The sequence below is a fragment of the Streptopelia decaocto genome, assembly GCF_964273445.1.
Source record: "Streptopelia decaocto genome assembly, chromosome: 3".
Taxonomy (NCBI): Eukaryota; Metazoa; Chordata; class Aves; order Columbiformes; family Columbidae; genus Streptopelia; species Streptopelia decaocto.
In genome coordinates this window covers 4,429,078-4,455,839 of record NC_138656.1, presented here as the reverse complement: position 1 = coordinate 4,455,839, position 26,762 = coordinate 4,429,078, and the positions used below count along the sequence as shown (strand labels likewise).

General features: G+C 38.4%; 1 protein-coding gene across 1 annotated transcript; it reads left to right on the top strand.

Moving 5' to 3' along the window:
• TMX4 (thioredoxin related transmembrane protein 4) lies at positions 1–24,193 on the top strand. The gene is made up of 8 exons (XM_082048617.1): positions 1–184; positions 8,580–8,695; positions 13,283–13,328; positions 14,410–14,538; positions 15,438–15,483; positions 17,096–17,197; positions 19,118–19,181; positions 20,821–24,193. The coding sequence occupies exons 1-8, from the start codon at positions 18–20 to the stop codon at positions 21,105–21,107; spliced, it is 957 nt and encodes a 318-aa protein (XP_081904743.1). The 5' UTR covers positions 1–17; the 3' UTR covers positions 21,108–24,193.
• The last annotated feature ends 2,569 nt before the right edge of the window (positions 24,194–26,762 follow it).

Genomic DNA, 26,762 nt, shown 5'->3' with positions numbered 1-26,762 from the left:
GGGCGCGCGGGTCGGACATGGCGGCGACGGCCGCTCTGCTCCTCGCAGCGCTGCTGGGTCCCGCCGCCGCCTCCTCAGTCTCCTCCTTCCCGGCGGGCAGCCCTGGGGAGCCGCGCAGCCGAGTGCAAGTGCTGGGCGGCTCCAACTGGAGCCTGGTGCTGCAGGGCCAGTGGATGTTGGAGTTGTGAGTAACGGCCGCTTTCCCGCCCTCCTCAGAGGCACCGGGTAGGGGAGGGAGAGAGCGGGCGGGCGGCGGCTTCCCTGTCGCGGGGAGCGGGCATGGCCGGTGACGCTGCCCCGGGCGGAGCCGGCCCGCCCTCCCGCCAGGGCCGTGCGGGAGCAGCCGCGCCGCCTCCGCGCCCCGCGATGGCCGGGCCGGGCGGCACAATCAGTGCCCGGGATCCCCTGACTTGGGGTGATCTGCTGAGCGCAGCTTTCCTTTAGATGCTGCTGTTATGCCCTCTTCATAAGAAGGACATTGGGGTACTAGAGAGAGTGCAGAGGAGGTGACAGCGCTGGTGAGGGGCCCGGAGCACGAGTCTGATGATGAGGGATCTGGGGCTGTTCAGCCTGGAGAAAAGGAGGCTGAGGGGAGACCTTCTTGCTCTCTACAACTACCTGAAAGGAGGTTGTAGCGTGGACAGTGTTGGTCTCTTCTCCCAAGTAGCAAGTGATAGCACAAGAGGAAACGGCCTCAAGTTGTGCCACGGGAGGTTTAGATTGGATATTAGGAAAAAATCCTTCACGGAAAGGGTTGTCAGGCATTGAACAGGCTGCCCAGGGCAGTAGTGGAGTCACCATCCCTCTAAGGGTTTAAAAGGCATTTAGATGAGGTTCTTAGGGACATGACTTAGTGCTAGAGTTAGGTTATGGTTGGACTCAATGATCCTGAGGGTCTCTTCCAACTGAAATGATTCTGTGATTCCAGCTGTTTTAGGTAAGACATCTGCCTGCTGGGGAGCAGTGTCAGGCATTGCCCCTCGCATTGGTTTGGGACTTTCTCTGGCTTCTGTGCAGGCTAGGAAGGCTCAGTTTGGTAGGTAATGTTTAGCAGGAGTAGGTTTCCTAAGTGGTTTTACAGACCGTCTGTAAACTGTACTGTTAGGTAGGAAGAAATTTTTGGCCCTGAGGGTGGTGAGAGCCTGGCTCAGGTTGCCCAGAGAGGTGGTGGATGAACTATCCCTGGAGACATCCCAGGCCAGGCTGGACGGGGCTCTGACCAACCTGAGCTGGTGAAGGTGTCCCTGCTCATGGCAGGGGTGGCACTGGATGAGCTTTGAAGGTCTATTCCAACCCAAACTGTTCTATGAATATCTTAATACCCGCTTGCTTCTGGAATTCTTGTTCTTAAGAGGGAGACACATCAGGTTTCATTAACTTTTCAGCATGGCTGTTGCTTTATCCCCTTCACAGCTACAGAGGTTTGCCTGTTGCCAGCAAGGGTTTTAAGTGCTTTTAACTAATTGTAGTGGTGTCATAGCTTCACTTGTGACATGATACTGTCCTTGAAATGCACATGACATTTGATGTGTGGAGGGTAGCTCACCTGCTGGTATTTAGAAGGGGGAAGGATTTCTTAATATAGTACTTGAAAAAAAAAAGTAGTTTAAATAGGCTCACATGATATCTATGTGCTGTGCAGCTATGAAATAGGATATTACTGTGGTACGTGTGCTACTCCTCCTTGAAGTGCTTGAGTTTGAAATGGACTGGATATCCTGGGGAACAGATTAGGTTGCCCATCAACATCTACCCAGCTGCTTTAAGTTTCATTTTAGTATTTATCTGCAGTCTCTTATTAAGGGGAGGGAATGTCCCTTTCCGTAGGGCTTTACTGCTCAGGATGCTACAGGGTACCTGGTATAAATCGGTGAATAGATGGAAACAATCCTGAGATAGTTGATTGAGAGATGCAGGGATGCCTGCTGTTGCGACAAAGGATTTGGGTTTTATTTTGAGTTTCTTTTTTATTTTTCCTTCACATTTGTGTTCTAAAAGGTGAGGGAAGAGATGATCTTAGAGTGGGAGAAAATAAATGTATTTTTTAAATTGAAGTTTTTCCACTTCTGACATCCTAGTTTGATGATAGAAGCTATTATATGAAAGTTATTGATTCATACACAAACTGGTGAATCTTAAGGAGGAAAAAGGTTATTTATGGTGACTCAGAGATTTTCTTTTTAAGAGAAAACATTTAAATAATTAGTGCTACATGCCCCTGAGGAAGAAAGAAGAGAGGAACTGACTGAAATCACAAGTGATAGGGATAGCAACCAGTTCAAATCTTTACTCCACTTGAAACACTGGGCTCTGGTTTGGAGTGACAGCTAGTGGACAATAGCAATGGTGACAAAGTTAATTTTAGTGCCAGCTGAATATGGCATATGTTGCTGCATTGCTTAAATTAGACTTATTTTATGTTCAGTGTTTGATGTGTGAAAGGTCCTTGGTATTTTGTGGTACATTTCTAGTGGCTTTGCTTTTTCTCCTAAGTGGGAAGGAATCTTTGTCTTTCTTGAACATGTTAACTCAATGCTGCTGTTCTTGAATTAGAGTTTAGGATTCCCAATCATGTCTAAACAGGAGTTTGAGGTCTAGTATTGATTTCTTGTGTTTCTTGCAACTCTTCTCATGCTGATGGTTTTTGGCTTCTACTGATTTTTACCTGTCTTAGAGCTGGTGATCTGGACAGTAGTCCTGCATGTGACTTTATTGATTCCCTCCAGGCTGTGGGGCAGGTCTTTTGGCAAAGCTGCAATATTGTTCATCAAAACCTCATTTACTTGAAGAACCTCCTGTTTGAAGACCTTTGTTTTCCAAGCAGTACTTACTTTTAATGCAAATATTCTTATAGTATGTCTATTAAAAACTTTATTTTAGTCACTTGCTCTAGATTGCTCATTTGAAGCCTTCTGCCCTGGTAGGAATGGGTGCTACTACTTCTGTTTAATGTTAGTTTTTCCATTTGTGGAAGTAGTGTAGGTGAGTTACTGTGTGCTACCACTTCTGCTCTTCTCAGGTGCATAAATAGATAAATTTAAGTCAGAAATTACTTGCGTGTGGGATTTGTGGTGGAATTTTTTTTTTCCTACCTCATCCCTTAGGGTTTAAGTATGTGTACTGGGCTGACTTTTTGTAAATATTCACTTATTTGTAGCTGGGAAAATTGCAGGCACTGGAAGCACTGCTGCATTTCATTGATAAAAATGTTCTGGATAACTTTGTGTCTCTGAAAGACCTTGCAATACATTTTACTTACTGATTATATCGCAGCACACAGATCCTTGCTGAACTTCTGGGAGTGTGATGTGGAATGAACGGTTATAAAAGGTTTCCTTATTGTCTTGTTTCTAGTCTGTAGCTGCAAGATAATGATTCTTTAATAGGAGGAATTTCCTTTTTGTCTTTAATATTGTGTCTATTAAGAATACAGAAGAATAATTTCTAGTCTGTTTATTTAAAGGTGCATTTTGCATTTGTAAACATAGCTTATTGAAAGCTTGATTGATCTTAATTAACATCTTCTGCTCTTTGAAGTAGACTAAAATACATACAAAAAACCCCAAACCAATAATAAACTTGTTGTCTTTACACCTCTGGTTATAAATTAAACTATTTAATATTCTCCTGTTGCACCTGCACTACTTTATGTAGTTGCCCATTGGGAAGATTTCTAGTTCAGTTCCCACACTGAATGTTAAACATTTTGGTTCCCCTTTGTTTCAGCACAGGTGTGTGTACCTGAAAAAGAATGTCTTAAATTTTAATTCTAGCCAAGTGAAAATTGAGACAATGGTGTAATAGTCAGGTTTTCAAGACCAGTGTATCATGCCTGTGGCATAGCCCCATTCTTTATTTTTTCATTCTCATTTATTGTTAAACATTGCCCTGCTGTTTAGCAGGTGGGATTATCACAAGGGTTCAGTCCTTCCAGTAGCACTTTTGGCTGTAGTTTCAAGAGAGTGTCCTGAAAATCTAGCTGAATGTTTTGGTATTTATGTTTTAATGCTTTTAAACAGCTGGCTTGAGACACTTTGTGTAAATAAATTCCCAAAGTATTCCATAGATTATTTAACAATGACTATAATTTAGATTGAGAGTTCAATAAGATTGGGAATTTACTGTCACTTGTGAGAGTATAGTCTGTTCCTCTTGATTTGTTAGTATCCAGCCTTTTGTTTGTCCTGTTCTTAAAAAACAAACACCCACCAAAAAAAAAAAGTGTAGGGGGAATGAAAATAGTTATCAAAACCATTTTGGTTCTGAAGCTTCTGCAGCCCTCCAGAGTTCAGAGGGAGAGACCAAATTATCGATGGACTCTTATTAAATAACCAAACGTGGCTCATTATTGTGCCAGGCACTGGCTGAACAGAAACTGTTAAAATGTGAAACTGAAATATCCTAAGGAACAGATGCTTTATTACTATGGAAGGGGGCAAAAACATCTAGAATGAAGTTAATCTGCTCAAGTTCTAGAAGGTTTCACATAATTTTTGAGTAATTGATTTGCTTTACGTTTTAAAAATCAGTTCTCCATCCTGAAAAAACAAAATGCTTGTGAGTGAAAAGTTGGCATCTCTTTTTGAAGTGCGGATAGCACTCTTATCCTTTTCTTGGTTTTGGAAGTAGAAAGCTGAATAATTATGATATACCCTGCTTTGCTTGTCATCTTGTTCTTGGAAGTTTAAAATGCGTTTTGTTACTGAGCTGTAGAACAAGTGAAAAATAGCACTCCAAATGTCATCTTAGAGAGAACAATTTGTTTGGCTTCTAATGTGTCCCGCTGCTATGCGGCTACTTTTCCCCTTTATTCAAGTATTATTGGAAAAGATACCCATGTGAGGTTTCAGCAGCTTGTAAAAAATGTATTTAACTTCTGTGGGGCAACTGGTTGGGGCCTGTTTGGTTCGGAGGGGTTTGAGCACACTGGAGGAAACTTCTTGTCGTCTTTCAGAGGATGTACTGTTGTGATACATGTCTTAGTAGATTACAGGGACTAAGTTCTGTATCTTTGGCTACAACCTGCTCACCTGAAAAGTAGATTACAACCATACAGCTGACCTTTTGAAGCTTATCTTCTGTTGAAATTACAAAGGCTCCTATCCTGCCTCAAGACCTATCTGTATTTAGGAACAAGAACAAATTCAATGAGTCTTGAGGTAGCACCGAAAGACATCAGGCACTTCTTTTTTGGTACATTTTTTGAAGTCTGTAGCAATAAGGCAAAACTACTAAAAAGAATAAAAGTAATAATGATTTAATTCTTATATTGTTTTTACTGTTCTATTAGGTACTGTCTCTACATTTGCACATCTAATTTGAATAGTACTGCCAGCCTGAAATCCAGAAGATAACTTGGCTTACCCTAAGCAGTACCTTTTATAAAAGTTGTGTGTCTTGAATTGAGAAAAACTAAATGGGGAAACTTCCATCTCGCCCATTTTGCTGTTTACTCTTCAGCAAATTCTTTCATGCCTGTATCTGTAAGCTGTTTTTCCTCTGTTCCTAGATTCTTGCAGCTTTGTGGAATTGCCATCAGAGCAATGCGCTTGGGTTTGCCTCTGTTCAACACTAATAGTTACATATAATGGTAGTGAAAAAGCAGATACAAGGAATCAGTTACACGCTTTTGAAAATGAGTGAATTGCTGAATTCCCTAGCCAAGCAGTTGCAAGGAGATACTAGTGACTTGGAGTTGGATACTGTGTATCAGGAAGTCTTTGTAAAGTCATTATGTGTTTACTGATCAACTCTGTAGTAATATTACTGAATTGCTCAAACTGTATTTAACTTAGGTTTTTGTGGTGGTTGTTCGATTTTTATTTTTTTTTTTTGGTTCTTTTTTAAAAAAAAAAAATATTGCAGCCTTTAGTGAAGTTGCTCATATTTGAAAGCCACAGCTTGGTGTTTAGTGCTTGGATCAGAGACAGACGCATTGCTTTTGACTTAGCTTAATTTTACTTTTGGATTGCTTTCTATATGCTCTCTGAAAAAGCCGCTGATATTATAATGGATTGGAGTAGGAACTGGAAAACACTTGGCCAGTTTGAAATAGTGATTTTAATCCACTTAAGTCAATTGTTCTTGCAATTGATCTGGCCAGGAGATAGATATTGCCTTATTTATAGAAGGTAGATGGTGCATGAGGATATTTCAGTTTTAAAACTTTGTGCTGTGTAGGAGGTCTGGTAATGTGACAAATGAGGTGTATGTAGAGAGATGTGTGATACCTGCTTGCAGCAAATTATTTGGCAGTGTGTGATTTATAGTTATCTGTTGTTTTCAATCTGATTTTTATATGGTGGAGATCAGTAAATTGCTTTTTAATGTGTAACAGGCTACTGAAAACTTTATTTCCTTAAGCAAGTGTCCAGGTCGAGCTTACCTGTTCCAACAGACTTTTTTTTTTCTGGGAAATATAAGAATGGTAGTTGTACCATGACTCTTGTAGAAATACAAGTCAGCCACAGTTCTGAAGGATTCATTAGAAGCCTGCATTGAAATAAAGTATCTGCTTAAGCATCAGTTCTTCAGGGCTCAAGAAGTTTTTTAAAACTTCTATTAGAAGTGACCTAAGTGTGAAGTATTTTACTCTTCTGTATCTTTCAGAAAGATACAGTGTAAGGGGAGTTATTTTAAGATGGAGAAGGAGGCATAATAAAGCTTTGGTAATAGAATGTTTCTGTTGTTTCCAGGAGGCACTCCTGAATTCCTTAGCGCTTCAAATGCTGCCTAACAAATGCAGACAAAAAGCTTCAGAAAAGTGAGGATGTGGAAGTAAACAGCAGTAATAACTCTTGCAAAAATCTGATTGCAAGTTCTTTCTTGTATATGTGGGGACAGGGAATTTCCTGGTTGGTAAAAATTGGGTGTGTAATTTCAGGAATGTAAAGCAAGTATTTTAAGCCTGATTATCTGTGCCAGCATTCAGCCTGAGTGGCTGGAACTTGTGGCATCATATGTGGCTGTGGCCATACTACACCCAATACTGGTAATAAAAACTAGGAAGCCAACAGCTAAGGCTTTTTGTGGATGTTCTGTCTCTGCTAAACTGTGTTATGGGTAGATTTCAACTCTTCTTTGAGCTAAAGAAAATGTTTCTAATAATATTAGCCTTATATGTTGAATATTCCACTTAATTTCGTTTAGAAGAAAGGCTCATGAATGTGAAGTGTAAACATAAATGTTGATATGGGCCGAATTTCTATTTCAAGGTCGAATAGTACCTTAAACAGGTTAAAGGGTATGTTAATCTTAAAAATCTCATGGCATGAGTTTGACACATCTAGAGAAGCTGAATTTAGAAAACATTCTGTCTTCTGTCTTTAATTTTAAAGCAACATCAGCGTTATCTGATGGATGTGTGCAGTTTCTTACCTGTCAGTCAAGCTGCTGTAATAAAATTATACTCTTTTTAAAGTACAGAATCTGTCAAACTATTATTAAAAGCCCTCTATAGGCCAGCAGCACAACGAGAAGCAGCTCTGCATGCGAGGCTTATTTCCATTGGTTTTTTTTAAAGACACTGAGTGGCTGTTTCTTGGCAGGATAAGATTTATGTGCTGTTTTCAGATATTCTCACATGAAGTGATGTTGATTCAAAAAAACACAGTATTGGCTTTTATATTTAAAATGGTTCAGTAGAGTACAACAGATTTAAATTGTATTCTTTTAGATGCCAATTGATAAGATTTATTTTTAAATATTTAGGTTTCAAAACTACCATAAAACACTTGGGGTAAATTTGATTCTTCCTCTTCTGTGAGAAAATACCTGGCTTAGGTTCTGTCTTATTTAAGTGAAACATCTTTGGGTGGCTTGAGAGATCTGTCTGCAACCACTAGGAAAGCAAGTGTTCCTCATCAGAAGACATCCAGACAGTAAATTGCCACTTTTTAGGTCAGATAGTAGTACTGGCAGACAAACTGAAGGCGTAAGGGAGTAGTTGTTCTGTTTTCATGTTGGTATTATCAATAACAACTGCAAACTTGGTTTGATTATTCCAATACATAGTATAAAAAAACTCAGCTCTTGAAACAGGCTTTCTTATTTTGCTGAAAATAATTCTGATGTAATGAGAAAGACGGGCAGCACAGCTGTAGGAATTTGATGTGCACTCTTTAAGTCTCTAAAGAGTGCTATCAAAAAGGGCATGCTTTGATGTATTGAGTAGTGGGCTAAGGCAAATGTAATTTCTAGAAGTTTTGAGGTGTGGAAAATCAATACAAAATGTTAAATTGGAGGATACTGCTTCAGAGGACAACCTGGCTTCAATAACTCAGGCAGCTGCCATGGAAAAAAGATGTAGTTCATATGTAAATAGAATAAATCATGAGTGGTGAGGGGTTTGGATGTGTATTTCTCAAATCTGTGGAGATTTGTTTTTATTTTAATAACATGAGGAAGAATGTAGGGATTGATACAAAACTACTTGATTATCTTCTACAGTTTTTCTTAATGAACTCTACTGAATGTCTTTTCCTGTGTGATTGATGTGTTTATATTTTTGCTGTACAGTAAATCAATTTGAATGTCTATAAGCATAAGAATATTAAATATAACCTGTCTTCCCCCTTTAGCTATGCTCCTTGGTGTCCAGCTTGTCAACAGATTGAACCGACGTGGGAGAGTTTTGCAAAGGAAAGCGAACATCTAGATATCACTGTGGGAAAGGTGGACATCACTCAGGAACCAGGTATAGTATTAAATAAGCTGTTTTAAAAAAGAATTATTCAGTGTAAGTACCACTTAGTATCTGAGAGTGTGCTTTATTTTATTGGAGTACCTGGGATACCAGCCACATCAGAGAACAGGTTTCTAAATCAAAATAGTGTTATCCACATTTTGTTCTCCATATAGTACATATCTGAGAGCTTATGTTTATAAACTCAATTTGAAGGATTAAAGAATTGGGGGAGTGATCTGGTTTAATACTGTATTAAAAGGGGCTTAATCTCTGTTTTAATCTACTTCACTGAAAGCTGTTGCCTGTCTCATTCCTCTCTCCAAACTCTGCAGAAGAATCCAGTTCTGTAGCCAGTTCTGTAGTGTTTCAGGGTGTGGTAACATTACCACAGTATGAGCCTGCTTTAATAAATTCTTAACTGTTTCCAGGGTCTTGCTCATTTATGGTCTTGCTTAATTGTAGTAGCATTATAAAGATGATGTTGTTTTCTGTTGGTAATGCACATATGCAAATGTGTTTACAAGAAGGGTTAAAAAAAGGCATGAACAAAGTCTTATTTATTCCTTTAGCGACTCTTCAAAGTTCTCAATGTGTGTTTGTGTAAGCAGTACCAATATTTTTTAAACCTCTGCACCCCTTGGGAATGCTTCCTGCTTGTTTTGGCTTTGAGGGGATAAAAGATTTTATCAGAAGTATCAAAAGACTGTCAGAGTTAAGAAGAGAAGCAATTTAAGTTCACAAGTAAAGGCCACCTGTTCTATACCTTTTGTAGATTAATGTTTTGTTAAAAGTTTAGAAGTATACAAAAGCTCTGCCAAAAAGATGTTGCTGTGGGTCTCTCCTTTAATAAACTGTTAATGATTAATATATGCACTAAACAGATGAGTTTGAATATTAAAATATTTTGCAGAGGTATAAACTTAGCTTCTGCACATTAACCAAGTACTGGTTACTCTGGAATTAAGGCTGCAAATGGAGATCCATTTTAATTCTATCTTCTTATTTTCTCCCAATTAGAGATTCTTTTGTTTATGCAGTATCCAAATAAAAGGATTTCACTCTTGATTCTGGCATTTGGATGTGTCCGTAGCTTAAAAATGCACTTTCAGAAGTGAGGTGGTAAAAATGAAATGCTTGATATCTTGAATTTTCTGGTAAAGAACTTGAATGGAAGTATTGGGACCCGAAGGGGTCAGGTACTTGATACTTTCTTCTGGTCTAAATTTTTCTGACTGCTGAGCGATGCCAGATTAAGACCTCAAATGTGACTTTTAACCAGAAGTTCCTTAAATATTTGAATTTCTAATGTTGCTGAGAGTTTTGACCTCTGAGGATGTTTGACCTTTGTAGGTCAAATGACTGACCCAAAATAATGAATTTGTACCTGAGCACGCATTATATGCCTACAATATCCAGTTCAGCACAAAGCATTATAACTTTAGCCTCTTCTGAAACTCATGAATACTCAAACTGGAAAACAAAGATTTATTACAGATTTAGCCTTTGGTGCTGATGTACTTCTGAAGGTATATGAGCTCCTTTAGAATCTTTCCAAAGTTATTGAGGTATTTTTTTATATATAACCTTATGTTTTAGCTTTTCAGTTGGTGTGCTTAAGTGTTCTAGCTCCTGCTTTTTGCTTGCACAATGGTACCTTAATAAGCTTTGGTTATGTAACCCCTTCATCAAATTGAAAGTAGTCAAAATGCGTTAAATTAGGGGAAAACCACTAAATGAGTGCAGAGTTGCATAAAATTGCACTTCCAAAACCTGCAGGAGAAAGTAGCCATTCATGGTGCTTAATTACAGCAGATGCCCAAAGAATAAATCCACCAGAGCCTTAATGGATTTACAGCATATTTCAGTCACTTGATGTACTAGTTTTAAAGTGCTTATTCTTTCCTCATCTTTTCTATTGAAACATTCAGTATTTCAAGAGCAAGTAATGGAGGCACTTCTGGGTCCCAAAGATCTGAATGTTTGTGGTGTGATTTAAAACAGGACTTTTTGCGTTTTCTGTCATCTTTGAGTACTTGTTTAATGAAAGCAGCTTTATTTTTAGATGGAACCTATATTCTTTGTGTATTTTGGGGGACGTGTGCAAATACTGAAGGCTTTTTCCTATTCCTAATTGACTTTGTAATGATGTATGTCAGTTTTTAGTTTGCCAACAAGGACAGATACTTTACTGTATTTCAAGTTAAATTACTAGTCAGTTCAAGTTTGTATTAAACACCTACCAAACCAATTTGCTGTCTGTTCTTAGCTTTTTGTAGCTGGCTCACTTCTGGTTTGACTGATCTAAGCACATGCCTTAGATAAATAACACAGCTCCAACTAAAGCTCTGGGGATGCTTATATGCATTTTGGCAACAGATTTTATAGTTTATAGATTTCATTGTTCATTCTGACACCATTGGTACTTGCTCTGGGATAGGCTACTTGTAAGAGATATTTTTAAGCAAGCTATTTTATTTTCTGTTTGCTTGACTAGCATTTGTAAGAATTTCAGAGAATCTTTCAGTGTTCCCATGACTTTTTCTGCTCTTAAGCTTATTGTGTTCTTTATGGCTCTCCACCTAGTTTTTCTTTTGCAGCTGTGCTTTCTGCTTGATTAATTCTACTGTTACGCTTGTGTTTTTGTTTACTTTATATCTCCCTGTGCTTGCACCACTTTTAGCTGTTTAATAAACATTTCCATCACCCTGCTTCTCATAGCAATAAAGGCACAAAGCTGAAAAATTGAAATGAAGATTACTTCCTTTTTGGAATTTAAAGATGCTTGCACTTTGTTTTATTTAAAATTTTTTTTAAAACCCTGCAAACAACAAAAATCCCACAAGCCTTTTTTGCCTGTGCCGTAGGGGAATTCACACTAGGAAAAGCATTACTACTGAAACTTCTAAAGATACCTGGTTTAGTTCAGGCTGGTATGTCTCCATCTTCAAAGGCAGAGACTCTTGCTGTAATACTTTTCCATGGCTTGCTTCCTGATGCAGAAAGCTGCTTACTTTATTGAAAGCTGAATAAAGACTTAGTTCCTCAAAAGATTATCACAGAACTTTCTAAAAGGAAAAGTTAAAGAACTGATTTGTATTCTACATTGGCACTGTATGTGAATGGCGATTGCTAGTTGGAGGAACGTAGCCCTTACTAATGGAGTTAGACTGCATATCTAGAGGTTGGTAACCCCTGTATTAGTAGCACATTTTAATTTCTGAAGTCTTTAAGTTGGATGTGTTGAATAGCAAATAATATTACTAGGCACTAAGGTGAGTTCTTATCTCACTTGCAGGTTTTCTGATTGTCAGAGGTGGTAGTGTCAAGTAGCCTTGCATTCCCTCAGATTTGGGAGCAGGGAGACAGTGATATTTTCACACAGCCGGCCTGATTATGAGAAGTTTGGGAGCTTTTTCCTTGCAATGAAACCATACCCTGATAAATCTTCTCTGGTGTACCTAACCCAGGAGTGAGGCTGGAAGTGCTTGCACATTTTGCTCTGTGGCAGAACTGAGTGCAAGGCCAGGGAACTCCAAACATCTGCCTTACAAGTTGCTTTTTGGTGATTGGGACAATTTCTCTGTCCTGTGAGTTGCATTATGTTGTCACTGTCTAGGTTCATACTTATAAAAAGATTATTCTGTATTTGCCAGTCAGTGAAACACTCACTCCCAGTGCGGTGATCAATTCCAGTCTCTTGAAGCCCTGCCTCAGCCTTTCCTTGTCCTTTTTGCTGTCTTATGTCTGACGCTCAAAATGCTGACATGACCCACTGTTTGTATGGTGTAAAAAGTTATTCTCAAGGTTTAAATTTGCAGAGACATCCCAATCTTATTATCGATCTGTTGGCATCCCAGTTATATTTACCTAGAGAGGAATGGTGAATGGGAAGGAAGATAAGAACCTAGAAACATCCAAAACTTTGTCATGTTTATGAGATTGAGCCTTCCTACAGCACATAAGAACAGACTGGATGTGCAGTGTACGTGGATTATTTGAAAAAAGCAAACAAACAAATATGAGGATTAATTTATTTAATGACTTGAAGTATCTGAGATCTGAAACATGCAGCTCTAAGTAATTTAAAATCAGCTAGAGGATGAATTAAAATCAGGGGCCGGAGTTTGTAAGCCATTGTTGTCGTTGTTGTTAGTGGCCCAACTTTCTAGATGAAACAAAGGTCATCTGGATGAGACTACACACAGACACAAGCACACAGCATCCTGGAATCTGGGTGCATTTGTGTGGCTGTTCTTTCTCTTGGTTGGAGGGACACACTGCTGGTCTGGTCACAACCTTCAGCTGTGTGCAAATATTGAGTAGTGAAATCCATGTAGAAAGACTACCTTGGAGTAAACATTCTTCAAGGTAAGCGTTTTACCCTAATTTGTCAACAGTATTTAGTGTCTGTCACTGTTTGTAGCATTTCTGATGACAAACAGTAAACCTGTATTTACAAAACAGTGGTGCGAGCTATGCAGTCTGCTGCTTTCCAGGCTACAAATACAGATCTGTAGGTATTTATGGATTAGTCTGATTATTGAGAAAATTCAGTTTTACTTAACTCTTTGTTGTGGGTTTTGTTTCCCTTTCTAGGTTTGAGTGGTCGTTTCTTTGTCACAACGCTTCCTACAATTTACCAGTAAGTGTGTCATACTGGAAGCAATTGTTTCTTCCAGTCTGTATAATTTTTTTGGTGTCTTGTTCAAACAGTGACATGGAAGCTGTAATGAACAACTGGCTTATGTCACTTTTGTCAGTCTCTAAAACACTTCTTGTGAACTCAATGCACTTAATGAATGTAAATCATGTATTTAACTTATAGTGGAAGGTTCTACACAGTTTTGTACCTAGATAAGTCCTCCTTTTTAAGTCTGGAAACAATATGTAATAGCATTTGTAAAAACTGGTGCAAGTTTGCAGTGTTGCCTTGTGGAAACCTCACCATATGTGAGCAAACACACTTGTCCTTCTACAAGTGTCACTAAAATTTCTCATTTGAATAACTTGATTGTGTAGGTTGCATATGACAGGACAGATATCTTGCACTGCTTGAGGTACGGCTTTTGTTACTGCTAGAATTCTTCATCCGTTGACTCCTACTTGTCACTTGTTTTAAACTGTAACTCTGAAATGCAAATTAAAATTATGGAATACAGACTTTAGGTTTCAGTTTGTTGTTGGAGCTTTGACTGTACAATAAAGTCCTCATCTGAGGCTTTTCTTTAGTTTAAGTGACTTTTACTAAGTTCCTCTGTTATCAACACTGTTAAAAATGGATCAGAAAGACATTTGCTGTATCTCTTCACCAAGAGATGTCATCCTTTAAATACTGAACCCTTTATTAAGTCATGGTATTGTGAGTCATGCGTATATATATATATATATATACATCCATCTATACGCACACTTAATTCTGAACTGTGTCTAAAACTTGGTTGTTAACCTCATGCTTTATAATTGCTGTAGTGCAAGTGAATATTTGAGAAAAATAGCAGGTTTAATAAATTGTGAAGCTTTATGCCGTTTAAAACGGCCTTCCATCGTGGATTACAGTTTCAAAACACACTGAATATGCTTACATGTCCAACTTTCTGAACTTTCTGAATGGATTTGGGTTTTGTGTGTATGGGTTTTGGTGTGGTGGGGTTTTTTGTGTGGCTTTGGGTTTGGTTTTGTTTTTCTCATAGATATCTGTGTTAATGTATATTTCTGGTTTTTAGTGCAAATGATGGAGTATTTCGCAGATACCGAGGCTCAAGGACATTGGAAGATCTTCAAGGTTACGTGTTAGAGCGAAAATGGGAAGCTGTGGAGCCTGTAGCAGGATGGAAGTCTCCATCGTCTATAATGTAACACTTTGTTTTTTATTGACGAGAAACATGTTTTATAGCTCGTTATTCATTAAGGGTGCTGTGTTGACAGCTTGGAGACAAAAGGCCTTTATTCCCTAGATGTGTACACTTTGCAGAAGCAATCTGTATTGACAGCCTGCTTTCTGGCTTCTCACCTTTAAAAGCAGTTTATTTTCTGCATTTGCTTTTGTTTGTGCCTGCTAAGGCTTATTTATATCATCTCTGGAAATATATAAAGAAAAGACATACAGCCACGGAGCATGATGTAAGAGTCAGTTTCAATATCTGCTGAGTACTGGAAACAAATGTGTGTTTATGTAGATTATTACTTTATGACTTCTGTCTACTTCAGGCAGGCAGCCTTTAGCTTTAGGGATTTCTCATTTATTTGTTTACAAGGAAGTCTTGTGTCCTTCAGAATAGGAAACAGCGTAGTGCTTATACAGCCTATCAGAATTTGTTTTCACAGCATTGAATTTGCTTTAAAATAGCATAGTATGCTTGCATGATGTGAAGGATGAAGGAAAGATGCAAATGGCTAAACTGTTATGTGTAAGGTCATGTCAAAGATCCCTTGGGTATCCTCATTTTTTATCTGAGAAGGAGGAAGAGCTGTGTGATATTTGGTAATGGGGAGAGGAGCTACAGGACTGGAGTTGGTATTTCTTGATTATGCTCAAGTGCCATTTTTCAAGTCACTATTTCAATACTTTGGCTTAAATGAACATAATACAGAGTAAATGTATTTATTTGCAGCAGTCTCCTGACAATTACTAGAGGCTGAATGGCATTAGAAGTCTATAGATAGAATCTTTTTCTTGTTTCTGGCCACTTTCCTGTGTATTTCAGCTCCTATTTGTCTTAAAACCTGTTCCTTCCTTTTCTTTGTTTTCTAGGATGCATGGGATGGCAGGATTATTTCATCTCTCTGGATGGATCAGGGTAACTATGTTGTGTTGCTTTCCATACCCCCTTTTATGCTTAGAATAATAATCTTTTTAGGAGTCATAACCTAACTGAATATTTTTATTATCCTTTTATGCGAGTTAAATTTTCCTTACATTTACTGTACTTTGGGTGTGGAGTATCTTTGCACTATAAATTTAGTAGAACTAATAGGCTATGTCAGAAATGGCAGTTTGGTTGTAAAGATTATCATCAATACTGAAAATACTGTTCATATTATCTTGGCATAGTGAAAATGTTCTATCAAAGTGTGCTAACATGATAAAGTAGTTTTTTGAGAGCTGCTGCAAAAATGATAGTAAACATCAGGAATGCGGTAGGATCTACCAGGTTCTCTCACTGAATAAGATTCTGAAAGGTGATATCCAAGTTCATTTTCAGAGCTGTAAATCCTGCTCTTCTGCAGTTCATTGTCATCTAGTGTATTGTACAGGACAAGAGACTGTAATGGGTTTATTTTTAGGAAGAATTTCTGCATCTGGATTTCAAACTGTCAGTGCTATTTGCATAGGAACAGAGCAAATGTGGACAGTAATTTTCAGAAGTAAAGAAAAAATGCTTAGTGTACACTGGAGTATGCTTTGAACTTAACGATGTTTAAAGACACTTTCATTAGGGAGCTAGCAAAGCTTTTCCTGTAGCGTACAAATGCCGAGAATTCTCAGACATTTCCAATTGCAGTCAGGAAACATCCTTGCTTTTAAAATCTTCAAATGTAGCCAAAATTGAGAGACTATATTTGGTTGTAGCAAAAGGTCTTAATATCATATAAGATGCTACAAAAATGTGATAGAGAGTTTAAACAAAGTCTGTTTTACTTCCAATAAGCATCTGACTAACCCAGAATCAAGCAAAACTTTCAGTTGTTAGGTTTCCTGTGCAAACCATCTTTGATTCTTTCTTTCACTGGATAGAATTAACTTTCTATAGCCTTCTGGCATTTCTATTCTACGGTTGCTGTGTAATGATGTTGTTTCTGTCTAGTTTCCTTCCTGAAAGATGAAATGCTCTGGGAAGAAACCTTCTCTAATTTGCTTTCTGCTTTGATGAATATTTCAGCTGTACATTTCCTCACTCTTCTTGCTGTGGTCTCCTTTTTATGCTTTAATAAATGTTGGAAGCTGTTCTGACATTTAAAAAAAAAAAAAAGACCATGGAATTGCAATATTGAAGCTTCTGTAAATGTTGATTGTGGTTGTTTTTAAATGGGTGTACTCTTGGAAGAAATGTAATGTAATAATTTACTTCCTACCAGACTTGGTGATGTTTGGGTCAGTAAATTGAATTTGTAGGTTTAAATAACAGGCTTCAGTTTCAAAACAATCTTAAGATTGTATTTGGATTGTTCTACGTGAAATTAGTTATTCAGTGTCTGCTTAGAATGGGTGGCTTCTTTTAAGAACTAAAGAGCTCAGTTTTAGTCAGTGGATGAATTCCCAAATTTAAGTATGTATTTGGATCTTGTGCGACTTAAAACGTCTACCACTCCGCTTCCCAGATGTAACTGGGGATAGAGCTCTGGATGATGGTAGGAAGTCATAAGCGGTGTTAGGTATGAAGTTATTAAATATCTTCTTCTTATTTCCAGCAAATTCACAGCTACCTTACTGGCACTCTTGGAATTCATGTTTGGGCTTCTTATGCAATCTTCATCTTAGCAACCTTATTGATTGGCCTGTTCCTGGGTCTGGTAAGAAACTATATAACTTTTTCTTAGTTACTTAGAACATTTGTGAAAAAAAATAATAAACTTTGCTGATAAGGTATACTGAAGAACCTTATTTTAAATTGCTTTTTAATGATGCATGTAATTAAAACTCTTAAGCGCTCAGTACTGCAGGTCTACTCTCTAGTACTGTGCGTTCTGGTAGAGCTTAAGACTGGTTCAGTCAGATAAATTAACCTTTTTATGAAAGTGATGCCTCAATTTAGATCTGTTTAGTCTGTCCACTAAGCAAGTGACTTCTATATTGTTCCTTTATATTTAAGATTTTTTTGTATTTGAGGATTCTGTGTTGTCAGAATTGTGTAAGGACTCCAACTTTATTTGTGGAGGGATGTTTATGAGCTGGAGCAGGACTGTATTTGTGGGGTTAGCAGTGTAAGTTTGCTGTTGCACTGTTACTCCATGAAAAGATGAAAATGTTTTCTGAAAGGCTTTGAGGATTGGGGGTTATAACTGATTTACTTTATTTCAGGACATGACTTTGTGGTTACAGCTTGGTTTTAATAGAATCTGACTTCATTTCTTTCTCCCCTGTTTGAGTTCTCATTAGTAATTGAAAAATCTGACTTTTTTGTTACTAACCAGACCTGGCGCATTCATATATCAATGTCGAGAGCATCAAGAAGGTTATTCAAACAAGCCTGTTAGTTATATATGTGAATGTTAAGGACAATATCCCATGTGTTTCATCAGTGGAAACAGTTCAAAGTTGCTTTACCTGTGGAGCTGGGATTATTTCCTCTCAGAATATTTGAAAGTTGTAGGTCTATGACCTCTCAAATATCAATATTAAATGAGAAACTGAGCTGGAAAAGGAGATATACATGGGAATAGAAGTTAGTTGCTTGGTCCACAACCCTGTTCGGCAACTGCAAAGACAGTTTAAAATAGTTCTGCTGGTAACTGGTTTAACTTGCTGCTAAATTGCTGTTCCATGTAGAAAGTATAAAGGCTGTTTCTGGTACTTGGATCTCAGCCCTTCAGCTCATATATTAGTGTTAGTGAAATGAAGAAAAACTGCATAGCAAGTGTCTCTCAAATAGTACAAAGAATTGATTTCAAAGTGGTGTGTGTGTATTTAGGCAAAACCAGGTTTTATACATCATATGTATACAGATTGGTACATATGAGCAAATATCTTTCACCATGGAATTTAAACAGCTGCATTTTTCTAGATGGTAGGTTTTCAGCACCAAATGAGTGCAAATCAAATTAGCATAACTAGGAGCAAATGAATATGATTTGGAAAAAAAAAAAACGAAACCTATCCATATTCTTCTTTCACTAAAAAAATACTTGGAAAAGCTGAAAAGAAAATCTAAAATTCATCTCTCAGCTTTTTCTGAAAAGCTTTTCAATGATTGAAATGTATTTCTTTAACATAGTATAATCTCTCTTTGTCACACGCTAATAGTGCAAAGCACTAAGACACAAGCATCTTCCTTGCATTTTGATTGTGTGTGTTCTACATTAAGCTGATCGAAGTAACAAGCACAAAAGGTGAAAGCACATATCATGTATGAGGGAGCAAGGGGTATAACATCCCAAAATAGAGAAAATCTTGACTGAGATTGTTTCATAAGTTTTAAAGAAATAGAAATTCTCAAGTATGTTCTGGGCTTCTCTTCTTAAGATGCAAGTTGTTTCAGTACTGAATAAATTTAGGGAAGTAGGAGGCAGAAAATTTGTAGCAGAAAGCAGAGAATGTTCATTGGTATACTCTGAGAACACACTTTTTTCCATATATTTAGCTCTTATCTCTGAGCAAGATAATATAATTTTTAAAATTTTACATCTATCTAAAAAGAGTGAGTAGGAAATACTTAATAGTGTAGGGACCGCTGGGAAGATTTGCTAACAAATGCCTTTTTTTCTTTCCCACAGATACTGGTTTTGATTTCAGACTGCCTGTGCCCACCCAAGGCAAGATACACAGTGGAAACATCCGGTAAGAACCAAAGTGGATGAGATAGCATAGGTTTAAATGTAAACTTGTAGCAAAGGGGGCAATACAGTGTAAAGAACTTAAATGTGAACCGATAATCCAGGTATTCATTTTAGTCACACTGACAAAAATTGATATCACAGAATGTCAGGGATTGGAAGGGACCTTGAAAGCTCATCCAGTCCAATCCCCCCGCTGGAGCAGGAACACCCAGATGAGGTTACACAGGAAGGTGTCCAGGTGGGTTTGAATGTCTCCAGAGAAGGAGACTCCACAATCCCCCTGGGCAGCCTGGGCCAGTGTCTGTCACCCTCACTGAGAAGAAGTTTCTTCTCAAGTTTAAGTGGAACCTCTTGTGTTCCAGTTTGAACCCATTACCCCTTGTCCTATCGTTGGTTGTCACCGAGAAGAGCCTGGCTCCATCCCTCAGTCTCCTCTCCTCCAAGCTCCAGAGCCCCAGCTCCCTCAGCCTTTCCTCACACGGGAGATGCTCCACTCCATTAATAATCCTTGTTGCCCTGCGCTGGACTCTCTCCAGCAGTTCCCTGTCCTTCTGGAACTGAGGGGCCACAACTGGACACAATATTCCAGATGTGGGGCTCTAAAATATCAGTGTCAAAATATCTACGTGGAAAATAGCGAAGCAGGGAAAAAAGCGAACACAACAGTAATTTGTTGTAGCTTCCACAGTTATGAAGAGTCTAAATGTCTTCAAAATGAGAAAGTTTGAAGAAAGATACTGCGGTTTGCGTATTTTATGCAGATGCATATTCACTAGACCTGTTGCTTAAGTATAGAAAGGGATTTGCTTTGGTAGTTCATTTCCACATCCTAATGTGCACTCTGTATATCATGTTAGGAGATGTAACGTTCTAAACTTGTAAAATTTTTAACATAATTTGTGGTGGGGAAGAGGAGGAGATAGAGGGAATCAAAGGAATCTAGAGACTGCAGGTAGGGGAGCAGAGAAAGGTGGTGCATCTCTTTCAAATAAAACATCTTCCTGATCCTTAGAGAGGGTTTCTGAGTAGTATTCTGCTTCCTGTGAACATGGGAGACAAAAACTTGCGCATGAAATCAAGTCTCTTGTCAGCACCAGATATATGTTAAGTTTCAGAACACCTTTTGGTACATTTGTGCTATTAAGTGGAGTCAAAACTTAACCGTAATTAAAAATGCATTTTTTTAATTGTGTGCTTTTGTGTGTCTTGATCTGTGACACCTGCCACTAAGACTTTAGCCAAATCTAGAATTCGTAAGTGTGCAAAAATACCATCTTCAAGATCTTGCATGTTGATCACTATCAAAAGAACACCACACCTGTGCCTACGTGTGTGTGTGCTGTCCAGTTGGACTCAGCAGCAGCTGGTACCTGACAGCGCTTACCAGCATCCTCCTCTTCAAGGAGCCAAGTAAAATTGATCTGTCCTTAATTTGTAACTCGGTGGAACAAAATGAAAGCGATCTGTGCCCAATAGGCAAGAAATTGGAAATAACTGAAAACCAAGGAAGATGTAGTCCCGTACAAGTTTTTAATAATAACGTTCATGAATATTTCAGAATACATATGTGGTGATGTAGCTTTAAAATACATTGCTCTGAGATTCAGTCTAACTTCGGTATTTGAAACTCTTTTGTTCAGAAGAAGCAATTACGAAGGATAATGTGGAAAACGCAGCATTAGAAGAACCGGAGGAGGCTGCAGAGCTTTCGGCAGATGATGCGGAAGAGACTGCAGATGTAAAAGATCTCTCAGATGGAGAAGATGCGGCACATTCAAGCGCCGATGACTCAGAGGAGGATTTAGCACTTGCAAAAGAATCAGGGGAAGAAGAAATGGAAGACTTAAGTGAGCAACCCGCAGCTGATGCAGAGACTGAAAGCTCAGTAAGGCAGCGTAAAAGTCAGGCGGCCGATAATGGACTATAGCTGCTTCAGTGGTGTGTTTTGTACACTCGGACCAAAGAAGCATCAGACCCTTCGACTGAACCTGAAGCTCACACTTGATTTGTTGTTTGTGTTTACGCAAAACCTCTGCTCTGTCAGCAGGCTTCTCTTTTTTCAAGCTGATATTCACTCGTTGGGTTTGTTTTATAAGCACATATGGCGTATATTGTATCCCTTTAGCCATGACAATCAAAATACATATATCTTGTCTGAAGTCTTCTCAGAGAAAAGGGGTGTCACAGTGTCACTTCACCGGTTATAAAATGGTCACGTCTGCCATGTTCGGTTTTAAGTATTGCCCTAAACAGGGCTTGGCAGGACTGGCACTTTTCTGTCTCAATGTTTGTTTCCAAATGCTACAGAAGCACCAGATAAGTGATAGAGCAGTAAAAGAAGGCACCTTACTCTAGTCCTCTGTTAAAAATGTGTGCGATGGGCTTATTTTTATCACTTGCGACTGAAGCACCTTTCTCTTTCATTTTTATTAGTTTGTTTTTAAAGTTTATCGCACATTATGCTGCGTTCCCTGGACTCTTTAGTTTTTGTTAATTTGGATGTGTGCTGCACATCTTAAGCTTCTCAGCTGAGCTTTTTTTGACCCAAGGAGTTTGAGGAATTGAAACCCTCAGGCTGATAAAGAGTGGCAGCTAAATGTTTATAATACATTGGAGCTTTTAAAAGGCTTAAAAATTTGTTTCCATTGGGAGGACTTTTGCCAAAGCATTGACTTTTAACATTTTCCTTCAAGAGACTGTAGCAACAAGCATTTGCTTTGCAGTTCTGTATTTTTTGCCACTACAAGCTTGTCATATGCATCGCAGTTCTGTCTTTTCCAGCTTGGAAAGAACTCGAACTGCTTTACTAATATTAACTGCAGAGACACTTAAGGTTTTATCTTTGATCGCTTCTCTCCTTTTTGTCACCAGAATCAGCACATTTGGAAAAGGGAGGGACACGAGTGGGGAGAAGCTTTTGGTTTTGCTGCTTTTATCAAGATGAACGTGTATGTGTTGAACTGTGTAAAGTGCAAATGGCTTGTCAGATAGACAACATTAGGTTAAAATACTTAAATCACTAAAGACTTAAGTATTTCCCTTCTTTGACTTGGTTAATAGATAAGGCTTCTTTTGGTAAGGAATACCTACAGTGGGATCCTATGTGTCCCTATTTTACATGTGATCATGTGCATAAGATGTGTCTTAATCTTGGTTTTGTTGTTTTGTTTGGGGTTTTTTTAAGATGTATATTGCATAAACCTTGCTAAGATGCATGAATTTCATCTTGTTTCTCAAGAATAAAGAGTAATCAGAGATGAAATAGTCTCTTATTACAAGAGACAAATTGCAAGTGCAAAATGCTGGTTTCCTTTGAGACTGAGATTAATAGGGCAAATTTGTATTGAATAGTTGGGGTTTAGGGTTTTTTGGGATGCTCATAAAGAGCATATTTACTAGGAAAGCTTAATTTTTCTTGCGTTGTTTCATATTGTGTCTTGGAAGTATATGGTAGAAACTCCACATTTGTCTGTTACAGCTGTGTAAAGAACAAAATTACACTGCGTATATTGAATATTAACTTTCTTAAGGAACGTTCTCAGTCTGGAGCTTGAATTTCATATAGAGGACACATGTAAGTATGGGTTTGCGTATGTGAAAATGTACAGTTGATAATATATACGTTGCACAATAACAAGAACAGTTTTCTTGCGTTACCTGGATGTCGTTTCATGTAACTGAACAGTTATAGTAGCTTGTGGACTGTGGGACTCAGTAGCAGTTCAGATACACACCAGCTTGCTTTTTTTAATCAATCTAAGCTTGTATTTGCAAAAATTAAGTAAACTGGAGGGAAGAACTGTGCACCTAAAGGCTCAGACTGCAGATCTGTTGTTTCCATGATGTATTTGTTTTTTTCATTATCTGTGTATCAGGAGCTCATAAAGTCTGAATGGAAAACGAGATTTTTAACCACGTTTCATGAGACAACCAGAAGTCAGTGTGTATATTCAGTTGCAAGAACGTGCATGAAATAAGATTAGATGTAGCCCCTCAGTCATGGATCCAAAACTACCAGACGCTGCAAAATGTGGTACTGTATCCAGCACAGATTGAGGGCAGCAATGACTTTGGTTGTGTACCAAAGAGGATATTTTGTACTGCACATGGTTTTATGCTACTCGGTGTGTAGGTGGGAACATACAGATATTAAGTTTTGATACAGTTTCTCTTCACTTTTTCAATATTTTGGACTGTTTAAAGAGGTTTTCACTTTAAAAGATACAGAACATCCTTAGAACTCCCAGTGGCTTTGTTGTATGCTGTTGGGGATGTGAATTATTAAAAGGTCAAGTGTACCTCTTTTCAGTGCTCAAGGTGAGCTATTTGGGCTTTTTGAATGTTTAGATAGATAAGGTGTTCTCACAAGAGCTGGATTTCATTCTGGTGTCTTTGAATTTAAAAACCAAACAAAAACACGAGCTGCAAACAGCACTTTGTCCTACAAGATATGTTACTAATGAAATCCTCTGAAAAAGATCAGAAGCTCCTTTGTGTGGTGATTCTCTGAAGTCTCCACTTAGATTTTCTCAGAATTTGCATGTCACTGTTAAGTTTGGATTACTTACGATGCAAAATACTTAATATCTTCATTTTAATAGACCTAACTGTAATATCACTGTGATGTTCAAGGACTGAGTAAGCCAGCAGCAAGTGAGGGCGGTTCATCTCTCCATAATGTCTTGTGAATCTGGAAGTGAGCAATTTTAGGCTTCTAAAGTTTGTTGGAACTAATATATATGTCATTGCTCCTGTGTTTTCATGAATAAAGTAGGGAATATTCCTGCTAACTTGGGTTTGAGTGTATTTGAAGTTACTTATTACAAAGATCTCTAAATTGTGATTAAGACTTTAAAGAAACAGGTGCTATGCAACCATTGTTATCTCAAACTTAGTTTTACATTTGCAGGAAAACTATTGTAGCATGATATTGGAGATCCTCAACTTTGAGTAATGCTTATCTGGCAAACAAGTGGCAGATGCTATAATGTATCAACCATTTGTGCAATCTGAGCGTTGTGTAGTCTCTGTCCTCTGTTGTGAGTTATTTCAAAAAATGGAACTTGTTCTTGCAATCCTGGTATAGACAAAATGTCCTTGGAGAAGCTGCCGCCGACACTGTGCAAAATGTGTGGATCAAGGATGGGGCTGTAAGGGCTGTCAGCTAGAGCTGGGTGTCAAAAATGACTGGAGATTCTTGAGAAGTGATTTACATTTCAAATGGGATGTGAGCCTTTTTGAAAACCAATCCGCAATGGATCTGAACATAAATGCTTATAAATCATTAAGATCCAGTAGGTTATTTTTTAAAGAGGCTAGAAACACATACAGCCTTTCAAAACTCCCATCCTTGCGATTTGTGTGAGACTTGTATGTGTGTCCTGGAATACTCGTATGTGCTGCACCCATGGTGGGCAATGCTGGTTCTGTGGAAATGTTATACCACGTTGTCTTTGCAAAATTGCAAATCCATACTGTGGGCGTTTTTACAGAAATTCCAGATACATTTTGTCTTTGTGATCTCATAGTTTTCATTTTCTCCGTGTTTAGATGGCTCATCTAAAAGGCGTTTTCTTTTAATGTTGATCTCCCAGTTAACAACAGAGGTTGTGACTTGTGAAGATTCCTTAAACCCTTTAAAAGAAACCTGTGCATTAATGAATTGCTTCCTTATTATGTGAGTGGAAAAATGCTTGGACATGCACACCTGTGCTGAGGTTTTTGCTGCAGTAACTCTGGGCTGAGCAGTACGCTCCCAAAGGTACAAAATGCAACTGGAGCTCAAATGCAAACTGCTGGGCTTAAATAGTCTAATTCTGAGCCCTTGAGGGTTTTGCCTTTACATTGGGTTTGTTTTTCCCCTCTTGAGAAATCTGCTGCCCAAAATTGTGCACTAAATCTCTCTGGGATTTGGAGGATGGTTGTACGTTTGCCACTCAATTGGTTTTTCTTCTTTGCCATTGCATTGATTTGCTGATGTAAAGTTGAAGAAGAAATGGTACCAAAGAAAACCCTGGTGAGCGTTTGTTTTATTGTTTTAATATTTAATCAGCTGGTGCATGTTCTGTCTCACAATGTGAGAATATGCAATTTTCCCCATTGAAACTGAACAGGTGGAATACTACAGGCAAAATTCAATCGGGTTTTGAAAATTACTTTAAGCATTCAGGCAAACAAGCTGTATTTTTATAGAGGAAAATGATTGATGCGAGCTACTCGTTGAAAACACTTCACCATATAGTGTTCGCAATTTGGAAATAGGTATTTTCTGGCTTTATTTGAAGAAATTCACAAATGCTCGTGGAGAATTTGGATGTCAGAGCAGCCACTTATGTCAGTAACATTCGTTGATAAATCAGCTTTGCACAACAGCCTTGAGCAACAGGTAATCATTGGGACATGGAAGTATTTTAACTTGATATGGCAGTTAACTTCTACAGTTAAACTTTAGTGCAGTTAACTGAAGTGAGGAAAATCCCGCCTGGCTCATCTTTCACCGTGGAGGTTTTGCAGATGGACAGGACACAGTTGATGTTCCCTCTGATCCTGCAGTAGGACACGGGTTCAGGCTAAAACGCTGTGTAGAGATCTCCTTCTCTCTAGCAAATAATATACGTAAGGACAAGCATGTTGTGATATTTCTTAGAACACTTTTTTAGCTTTTAACTGAACTGCTTTCTAAACCAGAAGCTGTATATCCACGTTTAACAGCCCTCTGTGGGGGTTTTGTTATGGAATTTGCCTCTTTTTGAAATAAAACAGTTTCCTCGGCAGCGCCTGGTTGAGCTGAGCTGCAGTTGCGCGACACTGTTCTTCGGTGCCAATTCCTCGGTGACCTGCCAAAGTAACAGTGAGAAACAGTAGATACGGGAGAGGATGTTAACACTACCCCGATTGTATATTCATTTTTCTCCCCTCTTTTTTTTTCCTCTCAAGTAATCACTTCTGAACATTTCAATTGAATTGTGCCTTGACTTAGTGAGGTTTGCTGTGGCTGCTTGGGCAGACTCTTTGCTTTTTGGGTCAAATGCCGTTCTTTTGCTTCAAGGTGAAAGTTCAGACAGTCTCGTTAGCGGCCACAGGAAACCTCTTATGCAGAGATTCATTAAAACAAGGAGACAATTACTTGTAACAACCATGTGATATGGGAGGGAAGAGGAACTTGTAGCACAAGTGGCAAATAATGAGCAGTAAAGTAAAAGCACAGTTCATGTGAATATGGCAAATGAACATGTAACTGGAGAGAAAGATCAAGGCGGGAAGTGTTTTGAAGAGTTTAATCTTTAAGTGAATATAGACATTATAAATAAAAGGTGAGAGGGGACACCAGTGGTGAAACCGAACTGTTACCTTCAGCGATTTTTGTGCAACTTTCCACCGTTAAAAGCTTTTGAATTCATTAAGGTTGAATTCAGCTGCACATATTAAAACGTTCAGCTCTGGTGCAATGCTTACTGTCTCATGCTCTAGGATAAATACCTGTTTTCAGCACAGGCAATGCAAGCTTCAAATAAATGAAAGCAGACGTGGCCCCAGTTTTGTGCTGGTAGCGCAGGGAAATGTCAATGTTACACCAGTTTGC